The sequence below is a fragment of the Oncorhynchus mykiss genome, chromosome 14 (assembly GCF_013265735.2).
Source record: "Oncorhynchus mykiss isolate Arlee chromosome 14, USDA_OmykA_1.1, whole genome shotgun sequence".
Lineage (NCBI taxonomy): Eukaryota > Metazoa > Chordata > Actinopteri > Salmoniformes > Salmonidae > Oncorhynchus > Oncorhynchus mykiss.
This window is the reverse complement of record NC_048578.1, coordinates 42,998,318-43,017,405: the sequence shown is the minus strand read 5'-3', so window position 1 is coordinate 43,017,405 and position 19,088 is coordinate 42,998,318. Positions and strand designations below refer to the sequence as shown.

Sequence of the window (19,088 nt, the reverse complement as noted above, 5' to 3'; positions counted from 1 at the left end):
GGGCTGGGGAAGGCTGGGGCCGAGGGGAGACGGGCTGGGGAAGCCTGGGGCCGAGGGGAGACGGGCTGGGGAAGGCTGGGGCCGAGGGGAAACTGGCTGGGGAAGGCTGGGGCCGAGGGGAGACGGGCTGGGGAAGGCTGGGGCCGAGGGGAGACGGGCTGGGGAAGGCTGGGGCCGAGGGGAGACGGGCTGGGGAAGGCTGGGGCCGAGGGGAGACGGGCTGGGGAAGGCTGGGGCCGAGGGGAGACGGGCTGGGGAAGGCTGGGGCCGAGGGGAGACGGGCTGGGGAAGGCTGGGGCCGAGGGGAGACGGGCTGGGGAAGGCTGGGGCCGAGGGGAGACGGGTTGGGGCCGAGGGGAGACGGGCAAGGTAAGGCTGGGGCCGAGGGGAGACGGGCTGGGGAAGGCTGGGGCCGAGGGGAGACGGGCTGGGGAAGGCTGGGGCCGAGGGGAGACGGGCTGGGGAAGGCTGGGGCCGAGGGGAGACGGGCTGGGGAAGGCTGGGGCCGAGGGGAGACGGGCTGGGGCCGAGGGGAGACGGGCTGGGGAAGGCTGGGGCAGAGGGAGGCTGGGGCAGTGGGAGGCTGGGGCAGTGGGAGGCTGGGGCAGTGGGAGGCTGGGGCAGTGGGAGGCTGGGTCCGAGGTGTGTGTGTTATATGTCAATAGAGGTGAGTTTCTTCATGTTGCGTCTCTGTGCCAGGCTAGAAGCAGCTACTGGCTCCAGGACTGGCTGACACGTCTTATGACCCAGAGCAGAGTAAGTAGCTGCCATCGCTTCCTACACAGGAAACACACAAACACAGGATCATTTAGTTGATAGCAGTTCTCTCTGCTGTCATCTTTCCAAAACACACACACCACACACACACATACACAGGGTGCATTGGTAAACTGCCTCTGGGCCCCTCCGCTTAAAGACTAGGGTTGACAGTCAAGCACCGTAGCTAACTGGCTAAAGGGGTTGACAGTCAAGCACCGTAGCTAACTGACTAAAGGGGTTGACCATCAGGCACCATGGTGTGTGTGTTACCTTAACGAGGTGTGGTGCGTCGTGGTGCGTGATACCTTAACGAGGTGTGGTGCGTGATACCTTAACGAGGTGTGGTGCGTCGTGGTGCGTGATACCTTAACGAGGTGTGGTGCGTCGTGGTGTGTGTTACCTTAACGAGGTGTGGTGCGTCGTGGTGTGTGTTACCTTAACGAGGTGTGGTGCGTCGTGGTGTGTGTTACCTTAACGAGGTGTGGTGCGTCGTGGTGTGTGTTACCTTAACGAGGTGTGGTGCGTCGTGGTGTATGTTACCTTAACGAGGTGTGGTGCGTCGTGGTGTGTGTTACCTTAACGAGGTGTGGTGCGTCGTGGTGTGTGTTACCTTAACGAGGTGTGGTGCGTCGTGGTGTGTGTTACCTTAACGAGGTGTGGTGCGTCGTGGTGTGTGTTACCTTAACGAGGTGTGGTGCGTCGTGGTGTGTGTTACCTTAACGAGGTGTGGTACGTCGTGGTGTGTGTTACCTTAACGAGGTGTGGTGCATCGTGGCGTGCGAGCTGGAAGTGTGGTAACGTGTCTCGTTGCGTGATCCAGGCGTGTTTCAGGACCTGTTCAGCTGAATAACGCTGGTGAGGATCAACATGAAGCATCTTAGAGAGGAGGTCCTAGAGACACGAACAAACACACAACAACAGACTGGTCAACAAGCAGCATGCTAGATAACAGGTCCTAGAGACACAACAACAGACTGGTCAACAAGCAGCATGCTAGATAACAGGTCCTAGAGACACGAACAAACACACAACAACAGACTGGTCAACAAGCAGCATGCTAGATAACAGGTCCTAGAGACACGAACAAACACACAACAACAGACTGGTCAACAAGCAGCATGCTAGATAACAGGTCCTAGAGACACGAACAAACACACAACAACAGACTGGTCAACAAGCAGCATGCTAGATAACAGGTCCTAGAGACACAACAACAGACTGGTCAACAAGCAGCATGCTAGATAACAGGTCCTAGAGACACAACAACAGATTGGTCAACAAGCAGCATGCTAGATAACAGGTCCTAGAGACACAACAACAGACTGGTCAACAGGCAGCATGCTAGATAACAGGTCCTAGAGACACAACAACAGACTGGTCAACAAGCAGCATGCTAGATAACAGGTCCTAGAGACACAACAACAGACTGGTCAACAAGCAGCATGCTAGATAACAGGTCCTAGAGACACAACAACAGACTGGTCAACAAGCAGCATGCTAGATAACAGGTCCTAGAGACACAACAACAGACTGGTCAACAAGCAGCATGCTAGATAACAGGTCCTAGAGACACAACAACTGACTGGTCAACAAGCAGCATGCTAGATAACAGGTCCTAGAGACACAACAACAACAGACTGGTCAACAAGCAGCATGCTAGATAACAGGTCCTAGAGACACGAACAAACACACAACAACAGACTGGTCAACAAGCAGCATGCTAGATAACAGGTCCTAGAGACACAACAACAGACTGGTCAACAAGCAGCATGCTAGATAACAGGTCCTAGAGACACAACAACAGATTGGTCAACAAGCAGCATGCTAGATAACAGGTCCTAGAGACACAACAACAGACTGGTCAACAAGCAGCATGCTAGATAACAGGTCCTAGAGACACAACAACAGACTGGTCAACAAGCAGCATGCTAGATAACAGGTCCTAGAGACACAACAACAGATTGGTCAACAAGCAGCATGCTAGATAACAGGTCCTAGAGACACAACAACAGACTGGTCAACAGGCAGCATGCTAGATAACAGGTCCTAGAGACACAACAACAGACTGGTCAACAGGCAGCATGCTAGATAACAGGTCCTAGAGACACAACAACAGACTGGTCAACAAGCAGCATGCTAGATAACAGGTCCTAGAGACACAACAACAGACTGGTCAACAAGCAGCATGCTAGATAACAGGTCCTAGAGACACAACAACAGACTGGTCAACAAGCAGCATGCTAGATAACAGGTCCTAGAGACACAACAACTGACTGGTCAACAAGCAGCATGCTAGATAACAGGTCCTAGAGACACAACAACAACAGACTGGTCAACAAGCAGCATGCTAGATAACAGGTCCTAGAGACACAACAACAACAGACTGGTCAACGAGCAGCATGCTAGATAACAGGTCCTAGAGACACAACAACAGACTGGTCAACAAGCAGCATGCTAGATAACAGGTCCTAGAGACACAACAACAGACTGGTCAACAAGCAGCATGCTAGATAACAGGTCCTAGAGCCACAACAACAACAGACTGGTCAACAAGCAGCATGCTAGATAACAGGTCCTAGAGACACACAACAACAGACTGGTCAACAAGCAGCATGCTAGATAACAGTGTGTACCTTGGAGCTGTCAGACACCATGTCCCAGTTCCCACCACTCAGAGAGAACTTCCCTGACCCCATCCTCAACAGGATCTCTTCAGGTGTGTCCTTGGGGCCGTTAGCGAAGGGCGTGTATCCTGCTAACATGGTGTATAACAACACTCCAAGACTCCAGATATCACAGGCAGCATCATAACCCTGACGCATCAACACCTACACACAGAAATACATACACAGAGAGAGTCACATCCAGAGAAACACAAACAGCAAAAGACAACACACACAAACTCAGTACAGGTAAGGGGCTAGAGAACACTCCGATTGCTTAACTTCACCTTCCTAACCCTAAACCATCTAACTTCACCCATCCAAACCCTAAACCATCTAACTTCACCCATCCAAACCCTAAACCATCTAACTTCACCCATCCAAACCCTAAACCATCTAACTTCACCCTTCCTAACCCTAAACCATCTAACTTCACCTTCCTAATGCCAACCCTAACTTCACCCATCCAAACCCTAAACCATCTAACTTCACCCTTCCTAACCCTAAACCATCTAACTTCACCCTTCCTAACCCTAAACCATCTAACCTCACCTTCCTAATGCCAACCCTAACTTCACCCTTCCTAACCCTAAACCATCTAACTTCACCCATCCAAACCCTAAACCATCTAACTTCACCCTTCCTAACCCTAAACCATCTAACTTCACCTTCCTAATGCCAACCCTAACTTCACCCTTCCTGACGTCAACCCTAACTTTACCCTTCCTAATGTCAACCCTAACTTTACCCTTCCTAATGTCAACCCTAACTTTACCCTTCCTAACCCTAAACCATCTAACTTCACCCATCCAAACCCTAAAACATCTAACTTCACCCATCCAAACCCTAAACCATCTAACTTCACCCTTCCTAACCCTAAACCATCTAACTTCACCTTCCTAATGCCAACCCTAACTTCACCCTTCCTGACGTCAACCCTAACTTTACCCTTCCTAATGTCAACCCTAACTTTACCCTTCCTAATGTCAACCCTAACTTTACCCTTCCTAATGTCAACCCTAACTTTACCCTTCCTAATGTCAACCCTAACTTTACCCTTCCTAATGTCAACCCTAACTTCACCCTTCCTAATGTCAACCCTAACTTCACCATTCCTAATGTCAACCCTAACTTGACCCTTCCTAATGTCAACCCTAACTTGACCCTTCCTAATGTCAACCCTAACTTTACCCTACCTAATGTCAACCCTAACTTTACCCTACCTAATGTCAACCCTAACTTTAACCTTCCTAATGCCAACCCTAACTTCACCCTTCCTAACCCTAAACCATCTAACTTCACCTTCATAATGTCAACCCTAACTTTACCCTTTCTAATGTCAACCCTAACTTTACCCTTCCTAATGTCAACCCTAACTTTACCCTTCCTAATGTCAACCCTAACTTTACCCTTCCTAATGTCAACCCTAACTTTACCCTTCCTAACCCTAAACCATCTAACTTCACCTTCCTAATGTCAACCCTAATTTTACCATTCCTAACTCACTGTAGACTTCCTAACACAATCTTTAGCCTTTCGTAACCATCCAACTTCACCCATCTAACTTAACCAATCATAACCATCTAACTTACCCCTGTCTAGCCCAAACACTCCAACTTTACCCTTCCTAACTTTTTAGTGACAAAGGGCACTATTCGGAAACTCTGATAAATGTCCAAAGTAAACTGCCTGTTACTCAGGCTCAGAAGCAATGATATGCATATACAGTGGGGCAAAAAAGTATTTAGTCAGCCACCAATTGTGCAAGTTCTCCCACTTAAAAAGATGAGAGGCCTGTAATTTTCATCATAGGTACACTTCAACTATGACAGACAAAATGAGAAGAAAAAAATAATCTCGAAAATCACATTGTAGGATTTTTTTATTAATTTATTTGCAAATTATGGTGGAAAATAAGTATTTGGTCAATAACAAAGTTTATCTCAATACTTTGTTATATACCCTTTGTTGGCAATGACAGAGGTCAAACGTTTTCTGTAAGTCTTCACAAGGTTTCCACACACTGTTGCTGGTATGTTGGCCCATTCCTCCATGCAGATCTCCTCTAGAGCAGTGATGTTTTGGGGCTGTTGCTGGGCAACACGGACTTTCAACTCCCTCCAAAGATTTTCTATGGGGTTGAGATCTGGAGACTGGCTAGGCCACTCCAGGACCTTGAAATGCTTCTTACGAAGCCACTCCTTCATTGCCCAGGCAGTGTGTTGGGATCATTGTCATGCTGAAAGACCCAGCCACGTTTCATCTTCAATGCCCTTGCTAATGGAAGGAGGTTTTCACTCAAAATCTCACGATACATGGCCCCATTCATTCTTTCCTTTACACGGATCAGTCGTCCTGGTCCCTTTGCAGAAAAACAGCCCCAAAGCATGATGTTTCCACCCCCATGCTTCACAGTAGGTATGGTGTTCTTTGGATGCAACTCAGCATTCTTTGTCCTCCAAACACAATGAGTTGAGTTTTTACCAAAAAGTTCTATTTTGGTTTCATCTGAACATATGACATTCTCCCAATCTTCTTCTGGATCATCCAAATGCTCTCTAGAAAACTTCAGACGGGCCTGGACATGTACTGGCTTAAGCAGGGGGACACGTCTGGCACTGCAGGATTTGAGTCCCTGGCGGCGTAGTGTGTTACTGATGGTAGACTTTGTTACTTTGGTCCCAGCTCTCTGCAGGTCATTCACTAGGTCCCCCCGTGTGGTTCCGGCGATTTTTGCTCACCGTTCTTGTGATCATTTTGACCCCACGGGGTGAGATCTTGCGTGGAGCCCCAGATCGAGGCAGATTATCAGTGGTCTTGTATGTCTTCCATTTCCTAATAATTGCTCCCACAGTTGATTTCTTCAAACCAAGCTGCTTACCTATTGCAGATTCAGTCTTCCCAGCCTGGTGCAGGTCTACAATTTTGTTTCTGGTGTCATTTGACAGCTCTTTGGTCTCGGCCATAGTGGAGTTTGGAGTGTGACTGTTTGAGGTTGTGGACAGGTGTCTTTTATACTAATAACAAGTTCAAACAGGTGCCATTAATACAGGTAACGAGTGGAGGACAGAGGAGCCTCTTAAAGAAGAAGTTACAGGTCTGTGAGAGCCAGAAATATTGCTTGTTTGTAGGTGACCAAATACTTATTTTCCACCATAATTTGCAAATAAATTCATTTAAAATCCTACAACGTGATTTTTTGGATTTTTTCCCTAATTTTGTCTGTCATAGTTGAAGTGTACCTATGATGTACAGGCCTCTCTCATCTTTTTAAGTGGAAGAACTTGCACAATTGGTGGCTGACTAAATATTTTTTTGCCCCACTGTACTTGGTAGAATTGGATAGAAAACACTTTGACGTTTCTAAAACTGTTAAAAAAAAATTCTGAGTATAACAGAACTGATATGGCAGGTGAAAACCACAGGAAAATCCATCCTGGAAGTGGGATTTTTTTAATGCGAGTGGTTTTCCATTGAATGGCTATTGACTATGTAATTGGTTATTGCCCAGATTGCAGGTCCTATGGCTTCCACTAGATGTCAACAGTCTTTAGACATGGTTTCCGGCTTGTTTTCTGAAAAACGACGAAGAAAAATAGCTTTTGGTTAGGGGACTGGGGAAGCATGCAGTACTGGTTTGCGCTCGAGACTGTGCACGCCCTTCGTTCTTTTTCCTTTCTATTGAATACGCTATTGTCTGGTTGACATATTATCTATTATTTAGATACACCCTAACTTTCCAACTACACCCTTCCTAAACACCAACTTTACCCTTCCCTACCCTCCAATGTCACCCTTCCCAAACCTCCAATGTCACCCTTCCCAAACCTCCAATGTCACCCTTCCTAACCCTAACTTCACCCTTCCTAACCCTAACGTCACCCTTCCCAAACCTCCAATGTCACCCTTCCTAACCCTAACTTCACCCTTCCCAAACCTCCAATGTCACCCTTCCTAACCCTAACTTCACCCTTCCTAACCCTAACTTCACCCTTCCTAACCCTAACTTCACCCTTCCTAACCCTAACTTCACCCTTCCCAACCCTCCAATGTCACCCTTCCTAACCCTAACTTCACCCTTCCTAACCCTAACTTCACCCTTCCCAAACCTCCAATGTCACCCTTCCTAACCCTAACTTCACCCTTCCTAACCCTAACTCCACCCTTCCCAAACCTCCAATGTCACCCTTCCTAACCCTAACTTCACCCTTCCCAAACCTCCAATGTCACCCTTCCTAACCCTAACTTCACCCTTCCTAACCCTAACTTCACCCTTCCTAACCCTAACTTCACCCTTCCCAAACCTAACTTCACACTTCCCAAACCTCCAATGTCACCCTTCCTAACCCTAACTTCACCCTTCCTAACCCTAACTTCACCCTTCCTAACCCTAACTTCACCCTTCCTAACCCTAACTTCACCTTTCCCAAACCTCCAATGTCACCCTTCCTAACCCTAACTTCACCCTTCCTAACCCTAACTTCACCCTTCCCAACCCCAACTTCCCCCTTCCTAACCCCAACTTCCCCCTTCCTAACCCCAACTTCACCCTTCCCAACCCCAACTTCCCCCTTCCTAACCCCAACTTCCCCCTTCCTAACCCCAACTTCACCCTTCCCAACCCTCCAATGTCACCCTTCCCAACCCTCCAATGTCACCCTTCCTAACCCTAACTTCACCCTTCCCAAACCTCCAATGTCACCCTTCCTAACCCCAACTTCACCCTTCCTAACCCCAACTTCACCCTTCCTAACCCTAACTTCACCCTTCCTAACCCTAACTTCACCCTTCCCAACCCTAACTTCACCCTTCCTAACCCTAACTTCACCCTTCCCAAACCTCCAATGTCACCCTTCCTAACCCTAACTTCACCCTTCCTAACCCTAACTTCACCCTTCCCAAACCTCCAATGTCACCCTTCCTAACCCTAACTTCACCCTTCCTAACCCTAACTTCACCCTTCCTAACCCTAACTTCACCCTTCCCAACCCTCCAATGTCACCCTTCCCAACCCTAACTTCACCCTTCCCAACCCTAACTTCACCCTTCCCAACCCTAACTTCACCCTTCCCAACCCTAACTTCACCCTTCCCAACCCTAACTTCACCCTTCCCAACCCTAACTTCACCCTTCCCAACCCTAACTTCACCCTTCCTAACCCTAACTTTACCAATCTAACTTAACCCTTTAACCCTAACCCTCTATCTTGACCCTTCCTAACCCACCAACTTTATCCATCCTAACCCTACAACGTTATCCTTCCTAACCCTACAGCTTTATCCTTCCTAAACCTCTAACCTTCCTAACCCACTGCTTTCTCTCCCTCTTCTTCCTCCTCTCGCTCACCTCTGGAGCAACAAAGTTAGCTGTGTAACATGGTGTTAGTAGCAGTCCGTTTCCTCCTCTCAGCTGCTTGGAGAAACCAAAATCACAGATCCTGATAGAATCAGGATTCCCACTGTCGTCCATATAGAGGATGTTACTGGGCTTTAAGTCCCTATGGACAACCTATAGGAAAGAGGGGGAGGAAAGAGATGAAGGAGGAAGAGGAAGGAGAGAGGGGGGAAGAGGAGAGAGAGGGAAGAGGAGAAAGAGCGAGAGGGAGGAGAGAGCGGGAGGATGGAGGGGAGAGAGGGGGAAGAGGAGGGAAGAGAAGAGAGGAAGAGGAGCGAGAGAGAGAGAGGGAAGAGGAGTGAGCGAGAGAGGGAAGAGGAGTGAGCGAGAAAGGGAAGAGGAGTGAGCGAGAAAGGGAAAAGGAGTGAGAGAGAGGGAAGAGGAGCGAGCGTGAAGAGGAGCAAGCGAGAGCGAGGAGGAGCGAGCGAGAGGGAAGAGGAGCGAGCGAGAGCAAGAGGGAAGAGGAGCGAGCGAGAGGGAAGAGGGAAGAGGAGCGAGCGAGAGGGAAGAGGGAAGAGGAGCGAGCGAGAGGGAAGAGGAGTGAGAGAGAGAGAAGGGGAAGAGGAGCGAGAGGGGAAGGAGAGAGAGGGAGGCGAGAGAGAGAGAAGAAACAGGAAATAGGATGATAGAGGGAGGAGGGGGTGGGAGGGAGGAGGAAGGATAGGAGGTAGAGAGGAAGAGAGGACGGAAGGGAGGAGTGAGAGAGATATGTTAGACAAAAGTTTGAAAAAAACACCCACACCCAAGGTGGGTCAGTCTTACGTCAGTCTACAGTGTGTTACACGTGTGTAGATGTTTCTTCATACTGTGTCTCAGTCTTACCCCTTGACAGTGCAGGTAGTGGACAGTCTTGGTAATAGTGTAGAGAACAGAGCTTGCTTCTCTCTCTGAGAAGAACTTCTGTCTGAGGATCTTATCCAGTAACTCTCCTCCCTTCATCAGTTCTGTTACCACATACACATACCTGCCCTCATCATACACCTAACACACACACACACACACACACACACACACACACACACACGTTAATACACTGAGCTGCCAGTACAAACGGAATACATACAGACAGAGACCCAGTTTAGGGGTACGATAACAGCTTAGGTGTACGGTAACAGCTTAGGGGTTCCGGTAACAGCTTAGGGGTTCCGGTAACAGCTTAGGGGTTCCGGTAACAGCTTAGGGGTTCCGGTAACAGCTTAGGGGTTCCGGTAACAGCTTAGGGGTTCCGGTAACAGCTTAGGGGTTCCGTTAACAGCTTAGGGGTACGTTAACAGCTTAGGGGTACGTTAACAGCTTAGGGGTACGGTAACAGCTTAGGGGTACGGTAACAGCTTAGGGGTACGGTAACAGCTTAGGGGTACGGTAACAGCTTAGGGGTACGGTAACAGCTTAGGGGTACGGTAACAGCTTAGGGGTACGGTAACAGCTTAGGGGTACGGTAACAGTTTGGCAAATAGTAGTAGCACTTCAGATCTCTATTTTCTCAAAACTAAGGCCGTCGCCGAAACGAAGACAGTTCTGCGGAGTTGTTTGAGGAAGGAAAGGGGGGAAGGCTCCACTCTCTCACTTGAGTATCTTACCTAGTTATTTACAGACACTTCCCACCCCTTGGCTGCAACCCTTCTAATGTAGTGTACCCTGCGCACACAACCCATGTGGAATTCCTGGGTTTCTAGCAGAGCTTGGAACTGCCGATCTGCGGTCAAAAACGCAGAGTTCCTCTCAGCCTATGCTGCCCTTCAGTCCCTAGACCTTTTGGCCCTGACGGAGACATGATCACCCCAGAGAACACTGCTACTCCAGCTGCTCTCTCTTCATCTGACTATGTTTCTCTCATAGTCCGAGAGCATCTGGTCATCACGGTGGTGGCACAGGGCTACTCAATTCTCCTAAGTGGAGATGTTCTCTTTTCTCACCTGTCCATCTCATTTGAATTCCATGATGTCACTGTCTGCTGTCCACTCAAGCTGAACATTGTTGTCATCTATCGCCCACCAGGTGCCTTTGTAGAGTTCCTCAATGAGCTTGACACCTTGATAAGTTCGTTCATTTCCTGCTGATGGCTCACCGCTCTTCGTACTTGGTGACTTCAACCTCCCGACATCTGCCTTTGATTTATTTATTTCCCCTCCTTACCTCTCTTGACTTCACCCTTTCCCAGTCCCCTCCAACTCACAAGGGAGCAATACACTTGACCTCATCTTTACTAGAGGCTGTTCTCCTACTAATCTCACTGTAACCCCCTCCAGGTCTCTGTTCTCCTACTAATCTCACTGTAACCCCCCTCCAGGTCTCTGTTCTCCTACTAATCTCACTGTAACCCCCCTCCAGGTCTCTGTTCTCCTACTAATCTCACTGTAACCCCTTCCAGGTCTCTGTTCTCCTACTAATCTCACTGTAACCCCCCTCCAGGTCTCTGTTCCCCTACTAATCTCACTGTAACCCCCCTCCAGGTCTCTGTTCTCCTACTAATCTCACTGTAACTCCCTCCAGGTCTCTGTTCTCCTACTAATCTCACTGTGACCCCCCTCCAGGTCTCTGTTCTCCTACTAATCTCACTGCAACCCCTCCAGGTCTCTGTTCTCCTACTAATTTCACTGTAAACCCCTCCAGGTCTCTGTTCTCCTAATAATCTCACTGTCACCCCCCCCCAGGTCTCTGTTCTCCTACTAATCTCACTGCAACCCCTCCAGGTCTCTGTTCTCCTATTAATCTCACTGTAACCCCCCTCCAGGTCTCTGTTCTCCTACTAATCTCACTGTAACCCCCTCCAGGTCTCTGTTCTCCTACTAATCTCACTGTAACCCCCCTCCAGGTCTCTATTCTCCTACTAATCTCACTGTAACCCCCTCCAGGTCTCTGTTATCCTACTAATCTCACTGTAACCTCCTCCAGGTCTCTGTTCTCCTACTAATCTCACTGCAACCCCTCCAGGTCTCTGTTCTCCTACTAATCTCACTGCAACCCCTCCAGGTCTCTGTTCTCCTACTAATCTCACTGCAACCCTCCTCCAGGTCTGCAACCCCCTATTGAGTCCGCTGGTCTCACTTACACAGAACTACCCGACAACCTGCCCCCTCTCTCTCCAGATAACATCTTGCGACTAGTGAGGTCTGTCTGCCTGACAACCTGCCCCTCTCTCTCCAGATAACATCTTGCGACTAGTGAGGTCTGTCTGCCTGACAACCTGCCCCATCTCTCTCCAGATATCTCTGCCTGGCCGGTTCCCCTCTTTCCACTGGGATTCTCTGCCTCTAACCCTATTACAGGGGCTGAGTCACTGGCTTACTAGGGCTCTTTCATACCATCCCTAGGAGGGGTGCGTCACTTGAGTGGGTTGAGTCACTGATGTGATCTACCTGTCTGGGTTGGCGCCCCCCCTTGGGTTGTGCCGTGACGGAGATCTTTGTGGGCTATACTCGGCCTTGTCTCAGGATGGTAAGTTGGTGGTTGAAGATATCCCTCTATTGGTGTGGGGGCTGTGCTTTGGCAAAGTGGGTGGGGTTATATCCTTCCTGTTTGGCACTGTCCGGGGGTGTCATCGGATGGGGCCACAGTGTCTCCTGACCCCTCCTGTCTCAGCCTCCAGTATTTATGCTGTAGTAGTTTACGTGTCGGGGGGCTAGGGTCAGTTTGTTATATCTGGAGTACTTCTCCTGTCCTATCCGGTGTCTCTAATTCTCTCTTTCTTTCTTTCTCTCTCTCTCTCTCGGAGGACGTGAGCCCTAGGACCATGACTCAGGACTACCTGACATGATGACTCCTTGCTGTCCCCAGTCCACCTGGCCGTGCTGCTGCTCCAGTTTCAACTGTCCATTTATGAACATTTGAACATCTTGGCCATGTTCTGTTATAATCTCCACCCGGCACAGCCAGAAGAGGACTGGCCCACCCCTCATAGCCTGGTTCCTCTCTAGGTTTCCTAGAGGTAAGGTAACTTGTTACCTTTCTCTCTGTCCTTGGTGATAGCTACTTGTTACCTTTCTCTCTGACCTTGGTGATAGCTACTTGTTACCAGTCTCTCTGTCCTTGGTGATAGCTACTTGTTACCAGTCTCTCTGTCCTTGGTGATAGCTACTTGTTACCAGTCTCTCTGACCTTGGTGATAGCTACTTGTTACCAGTCTCTCTGACCTTGGTGATAGCTACTTGTTACCAGTCTCTCTGACCTTGGTGATAGCTACTTGTTACCAGTCTCTCTGACCTTGGTGATAGCTACTTGTTACCAGTCTCTCTGACCTTGGTGATAGCTACTTGTTACCAGTCTCTCTGACCTTGGTGATAGCTACTTGTTACCAGTCTCTCTGACCTTGGTGATAGCTACTTGTTACCAGTCTCTCTGTCCTTGGTGATAGCTACTTGTTACCAGTCTCTCTGTCCTTGGTGATAGCTACTTGTTACCAGTCTCTCTGTCCTTGGTGATAGCTACTTGTTACCAGTCTCTCTGTCCTTGGTGATAGCTACTTGTTACCAGTCTCTCTGTCCTTGGTGACTGTGATATGTGGTTGTCCCACCTACACTTACATTTGTCCTTTAGCAGACACTCTTAACCAGAGCAACTTACAGTAGTGAGGGGATACATTTCCACACGGGACCTAGCCATTTTAAGATGAATGCACTAACTATAAGTCGCTCTAAATAAGAGCATCTGCTAAATTACTCAAATGTAAATGTAACAGTTTGGGATACAGTACTTACATCTTTGAGTGTGATGATGTTGGGGTGTTGTGCGTATCTCATCAGAATCTCAATCTCCTCCGATGGATCCCTCTTACCCTTATCTATTATCTAGAAAGACAGACATTGAGGTGAGTATCTAGTTAGAACAGGTTTAGTTGGATACTTTGACTTGACTTTGCTTATATCATTTTTTACACCCTTTTTCTCCCTCATCACTGCAACTCCCTGGAGGGCTCAGGAGAGGTGAAGGTCGAGTCATGCATCCTCCGAAACATTACCTGCCAAACCACGTTCCTTAACATCCACCCGCTTAACCCGGAAGCCAGCTGCACCAATGTGTCGGAGGAAACACTGTTAAACTGACAACCGAAGTCAGCCTGCAGGCGCCCGGCCCACAAGGTGGCGCTAGAGAGCTGTAAGCCATGTAAAGCCCCCCCGACCGAACCCTCCCCTAACCCAGACAACGATGGGCCAATTGTGCTCCACCATATGTTGACCGCCGGTTGTGACAGCCTGGGATCAAACCAGGGCCTGCAGGCTGACTTCGGCCTTAAGCACTGCGGTGCAGTGCAGTGCCTTAGACTGCTGCGCCACTCGGGGGGCCCTTAAGTTAATCTTTCTATATGAACTGTGTAGAGTTGCTAAATCTTCCCGGAAACTGATCGGCATTTTGAACTATGGTGCAGCATCACAGTAGAGCTACAAGCCAGAATCCGACTGTGATGCCATGAGTTGTTCTCCTGCCCTCTGCTGGTAGATATGAGAACTGCTCCATAGACTCACAGTGTAGTAATCACAGATATTCAATTAATTTCAAATCAAACTTTGTCACATGCTCCGAATACAAGTGTAGACCTTACCGTGAACTGCTTACTTACAAGCCATTAACCAACAGTACAGTTCAAGAAGAGTTAAGAAAATATTTACCAAATAAACTAAAGTTAAAAATAATAAAAAGTAACACAATAAAATAACAATAACGAGGCTTTATACCGGTACCGAGTCAATGCATGGGGGTACAGGTTAGTTGAGGTAACTGTTATATGTAGGTAGGGGTATGCATAGCCTATGCATAGATAATAAACAGCAAGTAGCAGCTGTGTAAAAACAAATGAGGAGGGGGGGGGGGTCAATGTAAATAGTCCGGTAGCAATTTGATTAATTGTTCAGCAGTCTGATGGCTTGGGGGTAGAAGCTGTTCAGAAGTCTGATGGCTTGGGGGTAGAAGCTGTTCAGCAGTCTGATGGCTTGGGGGTAGAAGCTGTTCAGCAGTCTGATGGCTTGGGGGTAGAAGCTGTTCAGCATTCTAATGGCTTGGGGGTAGAAGCTGTTCAGCATTCTAATGGCTTGGGGTAGAAGCTGTTCAGCAGTCTGATGGTTTGGGGGTAGAAGCTGTTCAGCAGCATGATGGCTTGGGGGTAGAAGCTGTTCAGCAGTCTGATGGCTTGGGGGTAGAAGCTGTTCAGCAGTCTGATGGCTTGGGGGTAGAAGCTGTTCAGCAGTCTGATGGCTTGGGGGTAGAAGCTGTTCAGCAGTCTGATGGCTTGGGGGTAGAAGCTGTTCAGCATTCTAATGGCTTGGGGGTAGAAGCTGTTCAGCATTCTAATGGCTTGGGGTAGAAGCTGTTCAGCAGCCTGATGGCTTGGGGGTAGAAGCTGTTCAGCAGCCTGATGGTTTGGGGGTAGAAGCTGTTCAGCAGTCTGATGCCTTGGGAGTAGAAGCGGTTCAGCAGACTAATGGTTTGGGGGTAGAAGCTGTTCAGCAGACTAATGGTTTGGGGGCAGAAGCTGTTCAGCAGACTAATGGTTTGGGGGCAGAAGCTGTTCAGCAGACTAATGGTTTGGGGGTAGAAGCTGTTCAGCAGCCTGATGGCTTGGGGGTAGAAGCTGTTCAGCAGTCTGATGGCTTGGGGATAGAAGCTGTTCAGCAGTCTGATGGCTTGGGGGTAGAAGCTGTTCAGCATTCTAATGGCTTGGGGGTAGAAGCTGTTCAGCATTCTAATGGCTTGGGGGTAGAAGCTGTTCAGCATTCTAATGGCTTGGGGTAGAAGCTGTTCAGCAGCCTGATGGCTTGGGGGTAGAAGCTGTTCAGCAGCATGATGGTTTGGGGGTAGAAGCTGTTCAGCAGTCTGATGGCTTGGGAGTAGAAGCGGTTCAGCAGTCTGATGGCTTGGGGGTAGAAGCTGTTCAGCATTCTAATGGCTTGGGGGTAGAAGCTGTTCAGCATTCTAATGGCTTGGGGGTAGAAGCTGTTCAGCATTCTAATGGCTTGGGGGTAGAAGCTGTTCAGCATTCTAATGGCTTGGGGTAGAAGCTGTTCAGCAGCCTGATGGCTTGGGGGTAGAAGCTGTTCAGCAGCATGATGGTTTGGGGGTAGAAGCTGTTCAGCAGTCTGATGGCTTGGGAGTAGAAGCGGTTCAGCAGTCTGATGGCTTGGGGGTAGAAGCTGTTCAGCAGTCTGATGGCTTGGGAGTAGAAGCGGTTCAGCAGACTAATGGTTTGGGGGCAGAAGCTGTTCAGCAGACTAATGGTTTGGGGGCAGAAGCTGTTCAGCAGACTAATGGTTTGGGGGCAGAAGCTGTTCAGCAGTCTGATGGCTTGGGGGTAGAAGCTGTTCAGCAGTCTGATGGCTTGGGGGTAGAAGCTGTTCAGCAGCCTGATGGCTTGGGGGTAGAAGCTGTTCAGCAGCCTGATGGCTTGGGGGTAGAAGCTGTTCAGCAGCCTGATGGCTTGTGGGTAGAAGCTGTTCAGCAGCCTGATGGCTTGGGGGTAGAAGCTGTTCAGCAGCCTGATGGCTTGTGGGTAGAAGCTGTTCAGCAGCCTGATGGTTTGGGGGTAAAAGCTGTTCAGCAGTCTGATGGCTTGGGGGTAGAAGCTGTTCAGCAGTCTGATGGCTTGGGGGTAGAAGCTGTTCAGCAGTCTGATGGCTTGGGGGTAGAAGCTGTTCAGCAGTCTGATGGCTTGGGGGTAGAAGCTGTTCAGCAGTCTGATGGCTTGGGGGTTGAAGCTGTTCAGCAGTCTGATGGCTTGGGAGTAGAAGCTATTCAGCAGACTAATGGTTTGGGGGCAGAAGCTGTTCAGCAGACTAATGGCTTGGGGGTAGAAGCTGTTCAGCAGTCTGATGGCTTGGGGGTAGAAGCTGTTCAGCAGACTAATGGTTTGGGGGCAGAAGCTGTTCAGCAGACTAATGGCTTGGGGGTAGAAGCTGTTCAGCAGTCTGATGGCTTGGGAGTAGAAGCTGTTCAGCAGACTAATGGTTTGGGGGCAGAAGCTGTTCAGCAGACTAATGGCTTGGGGGTAGAAGCTGTTCAGCAGACTAATGGCTTGGGGGTAGAAGCTGTTCAGCAGACTAATGGTTTGGGGGTAGAAGCTGTTCAGCAGACTAATGGTTTGGGGGCAGAAGCTGTTCAGCAGACTAATGGCTTGGGGTAGAAGCTGTTCAGCAGACTAATGGCTTGGGGTAGAAGCTGTTCAGCAGTCTGATGGCTTGGGGGTAGAAGCTGTATTTAGTAAAACACTTGTAATCAGAGATGTAATATATAATTCTATGAAAGTAACATCACTATAATGAAGGATGTACAGAGAATATGGATTAGATAGTAGTGTTAACATCAGTGTGTAAACAACACTCCCGTCCATATGGATTAGATAGTAGTGTTAACATCAGTGTGTAAACAACACTCCCATCCATATGGATTAGATAGTAGTGTTAACATCAGTGTGTAAACAACACTCCCATCCATATGGATTAGATAGTAGTGTTAACATCAGTGTGTAAACAACACTCCCATCCATATGGATTAGATAGTAGTGTTAACATCAGTGTGTAAACAACACTCCCATCCATATGGATTAGATAGTAGTGTTAACATCAGTGTGTAAACAACACTCCCATCCATATGGATTAGATAGTAGTGTTAACATCAGTGTGTAAACAACACTCCCATCCATATGGATTAGATAGTAGTGTTAACATCAGTGTGTAAACAACACTCCCATCCATATGGATTAGATAGTAGTGTTAACATCAGTGTGTAAACAACACTCCCATCCATATGGATTAGATAGTAGTGTTAACATCAGTGTGTAAACAACACTCCCATCCATATGGATTAGATAGTAGTGTTAACATCAGTGTGTAAACAACACTCCCATCCATATGGATTAGATAGTAGTGTTAACATATCAGTGTGTAAACAACACTCCCATCCATATGGATTAGATAGTAGTGTTAACATATCAGTATGTAAACAACACTCCCATCCATATGGATTAGATAGTAGTGTTAACATATCAGTATGTAAACAACACTCCCATCCATATGGATTAGATAGTAGTGTTAACATATCAGTGTGTAAACAACACTCCCATCCATATGGATTAGATAGCAGTGTTAACATGTCAGTGTGTAAACAACACTCCCATCCATATGGATTAGATAGTAGTGTTAACAGTGTGTAAACAACACTCCCATCCATATGGATTAGATAGTAGTGTTAACATCAGTGTGTAAACAACACTCCCATCCATATGGATTAGATAGTAGTGTTAACATCAGTGTGTAAACAACACTCCCGTCCATATGGATTAGATAGTAGTGTTAACATCAGTGTGTAAACAACACTCCCGTTCATATGGATTAGATAGTAGTGTTAACAGTGTGTAAACAACACTCCTGTCCATATGGATTAGATAGTAGTGTTAACATCAGTGTGTAAACAACACTCCCGTCCATATGGATTAGATAGTAGTGTTAACATCAGTGTGTAAACAACACTCCCATCCATATGGATTAGATAGTAGTGTTAACAGTGTGTAAACAACACTACCATCCATATGGATTAGATAGTAGTGTTAACATATCAGTGTGTAAACACTCCCATCCATATGGATTAGATAGTAGTGTTAACATAACATCAGTGTGTAAACAACACTCCCATCTATATGGATTAGATAGCAGTGTTAACATGTCAGTGTGTAAACAACACTCCCGTCCATATGGATTAGATAGTAGTGTTAACATATCAGTGTGTAAACAACACTCCCATCCATATGGATTAGATAGTAGTGTTAACAGTGTGTAAACAACACTCCCATCCATATGGATTAGATAGTAGTGTTAACATCAGTGTGTAAACAACACTCCCATCCATATGGATTAGATAGTAGTGTTAACATCAGTGTGTAAACAACACTCCCATCCATATGGATTAGATAGTAGTGTTAACATCAGTGTGTAAACAACACTCCCGTCCATATGGATTAGATAGTAGTGTTAACATCAGTGTGTAAACAACACTCCCGTTCATATGGATTAGATAGTAGTGTTAACAGTGTGTAAACAACACTCCTGTCCATATGGATTAGATAGTAGTGTTAACATCAGTGTGTAAACAACACTCCCGTCCATATGGATTAGATAGTAGTGTTAACATCAGTGTGTAAACAACACTCCCATCCATATGGATTAGATAGTAGTGTTAACAGTGTGTAAACAACACTACCATCCATATGGATTAGATAGTAGTGTTAACATATCAGTGTGTAAACACTCCCATCCATATGGATTAGATAGTAGTGTTAACATAACATCA

General features: G+C 47.7%; 1 protein-coding gene and 1 long non-coding RNA gene across 6 annotated transcripts in view; one reads left to right on the top strand and one right to left on the bottom strand.

The window, feature by feature from the left end:
• Nucleotides 1-560: 560 nt before the first annotated feature.
• rps6kal (ribosomal protein S6 kinase a, like) overlaps nucleotides 561-19,088 on the bottom strand; it is a 68,855-nt gene continuing 50,327 nt past the window's right edge. For 3 of the 5 annotated variants that reach the window (XM_036943611.1, XM_036943610.1, XM_036943614.1), the window contains 6 exons: nucleotides 13,514-13,603; nucleotides 9,639-9,797; nucleotides 8,769-8,930; nucleotides 3,393-3,587; nucleotides 1,510-1,650; nucleotides 561-777 (listed from right to left, as the gene is read on the bottom strand). In XM_036943611.1, the coding sequence (XP_036799506.1) occupies nucleotides 652-777; nucleotides 1,510-1,650; nucleotides 3,393-3,587; nucleotides 8,769-8,930; nucleotides 9,639-9,797; nucleotides 13,514-13,603 (873 nt within the window). In that variant the 3' untranslated portion in view covers nucleotides 561-651. The remainder of the gene's footprint in view (nucleotides 778-1,509; nucleotides 1,651-3,392; nucleotides 3,588-8,768; nucleotides 8,931-9,638; nucleotides 9,798-13,513; nucleotides 13,604-19,088) is intronic. The other 2 variants (XM_036943612.1, XM_036943613.1) reach the window with 2 other exon arrangements.
• Nucleotides 1,615-2,331, top strand: LOC118938745. Its single transcript, XR_005036024.1, has 2 exons — nucleotides 1,615-1,711; nucleotides 1,764-2,331. It is a non-coding gene; the product is annotated as an uncharacterized LOC118938745 (long non-coding RNA).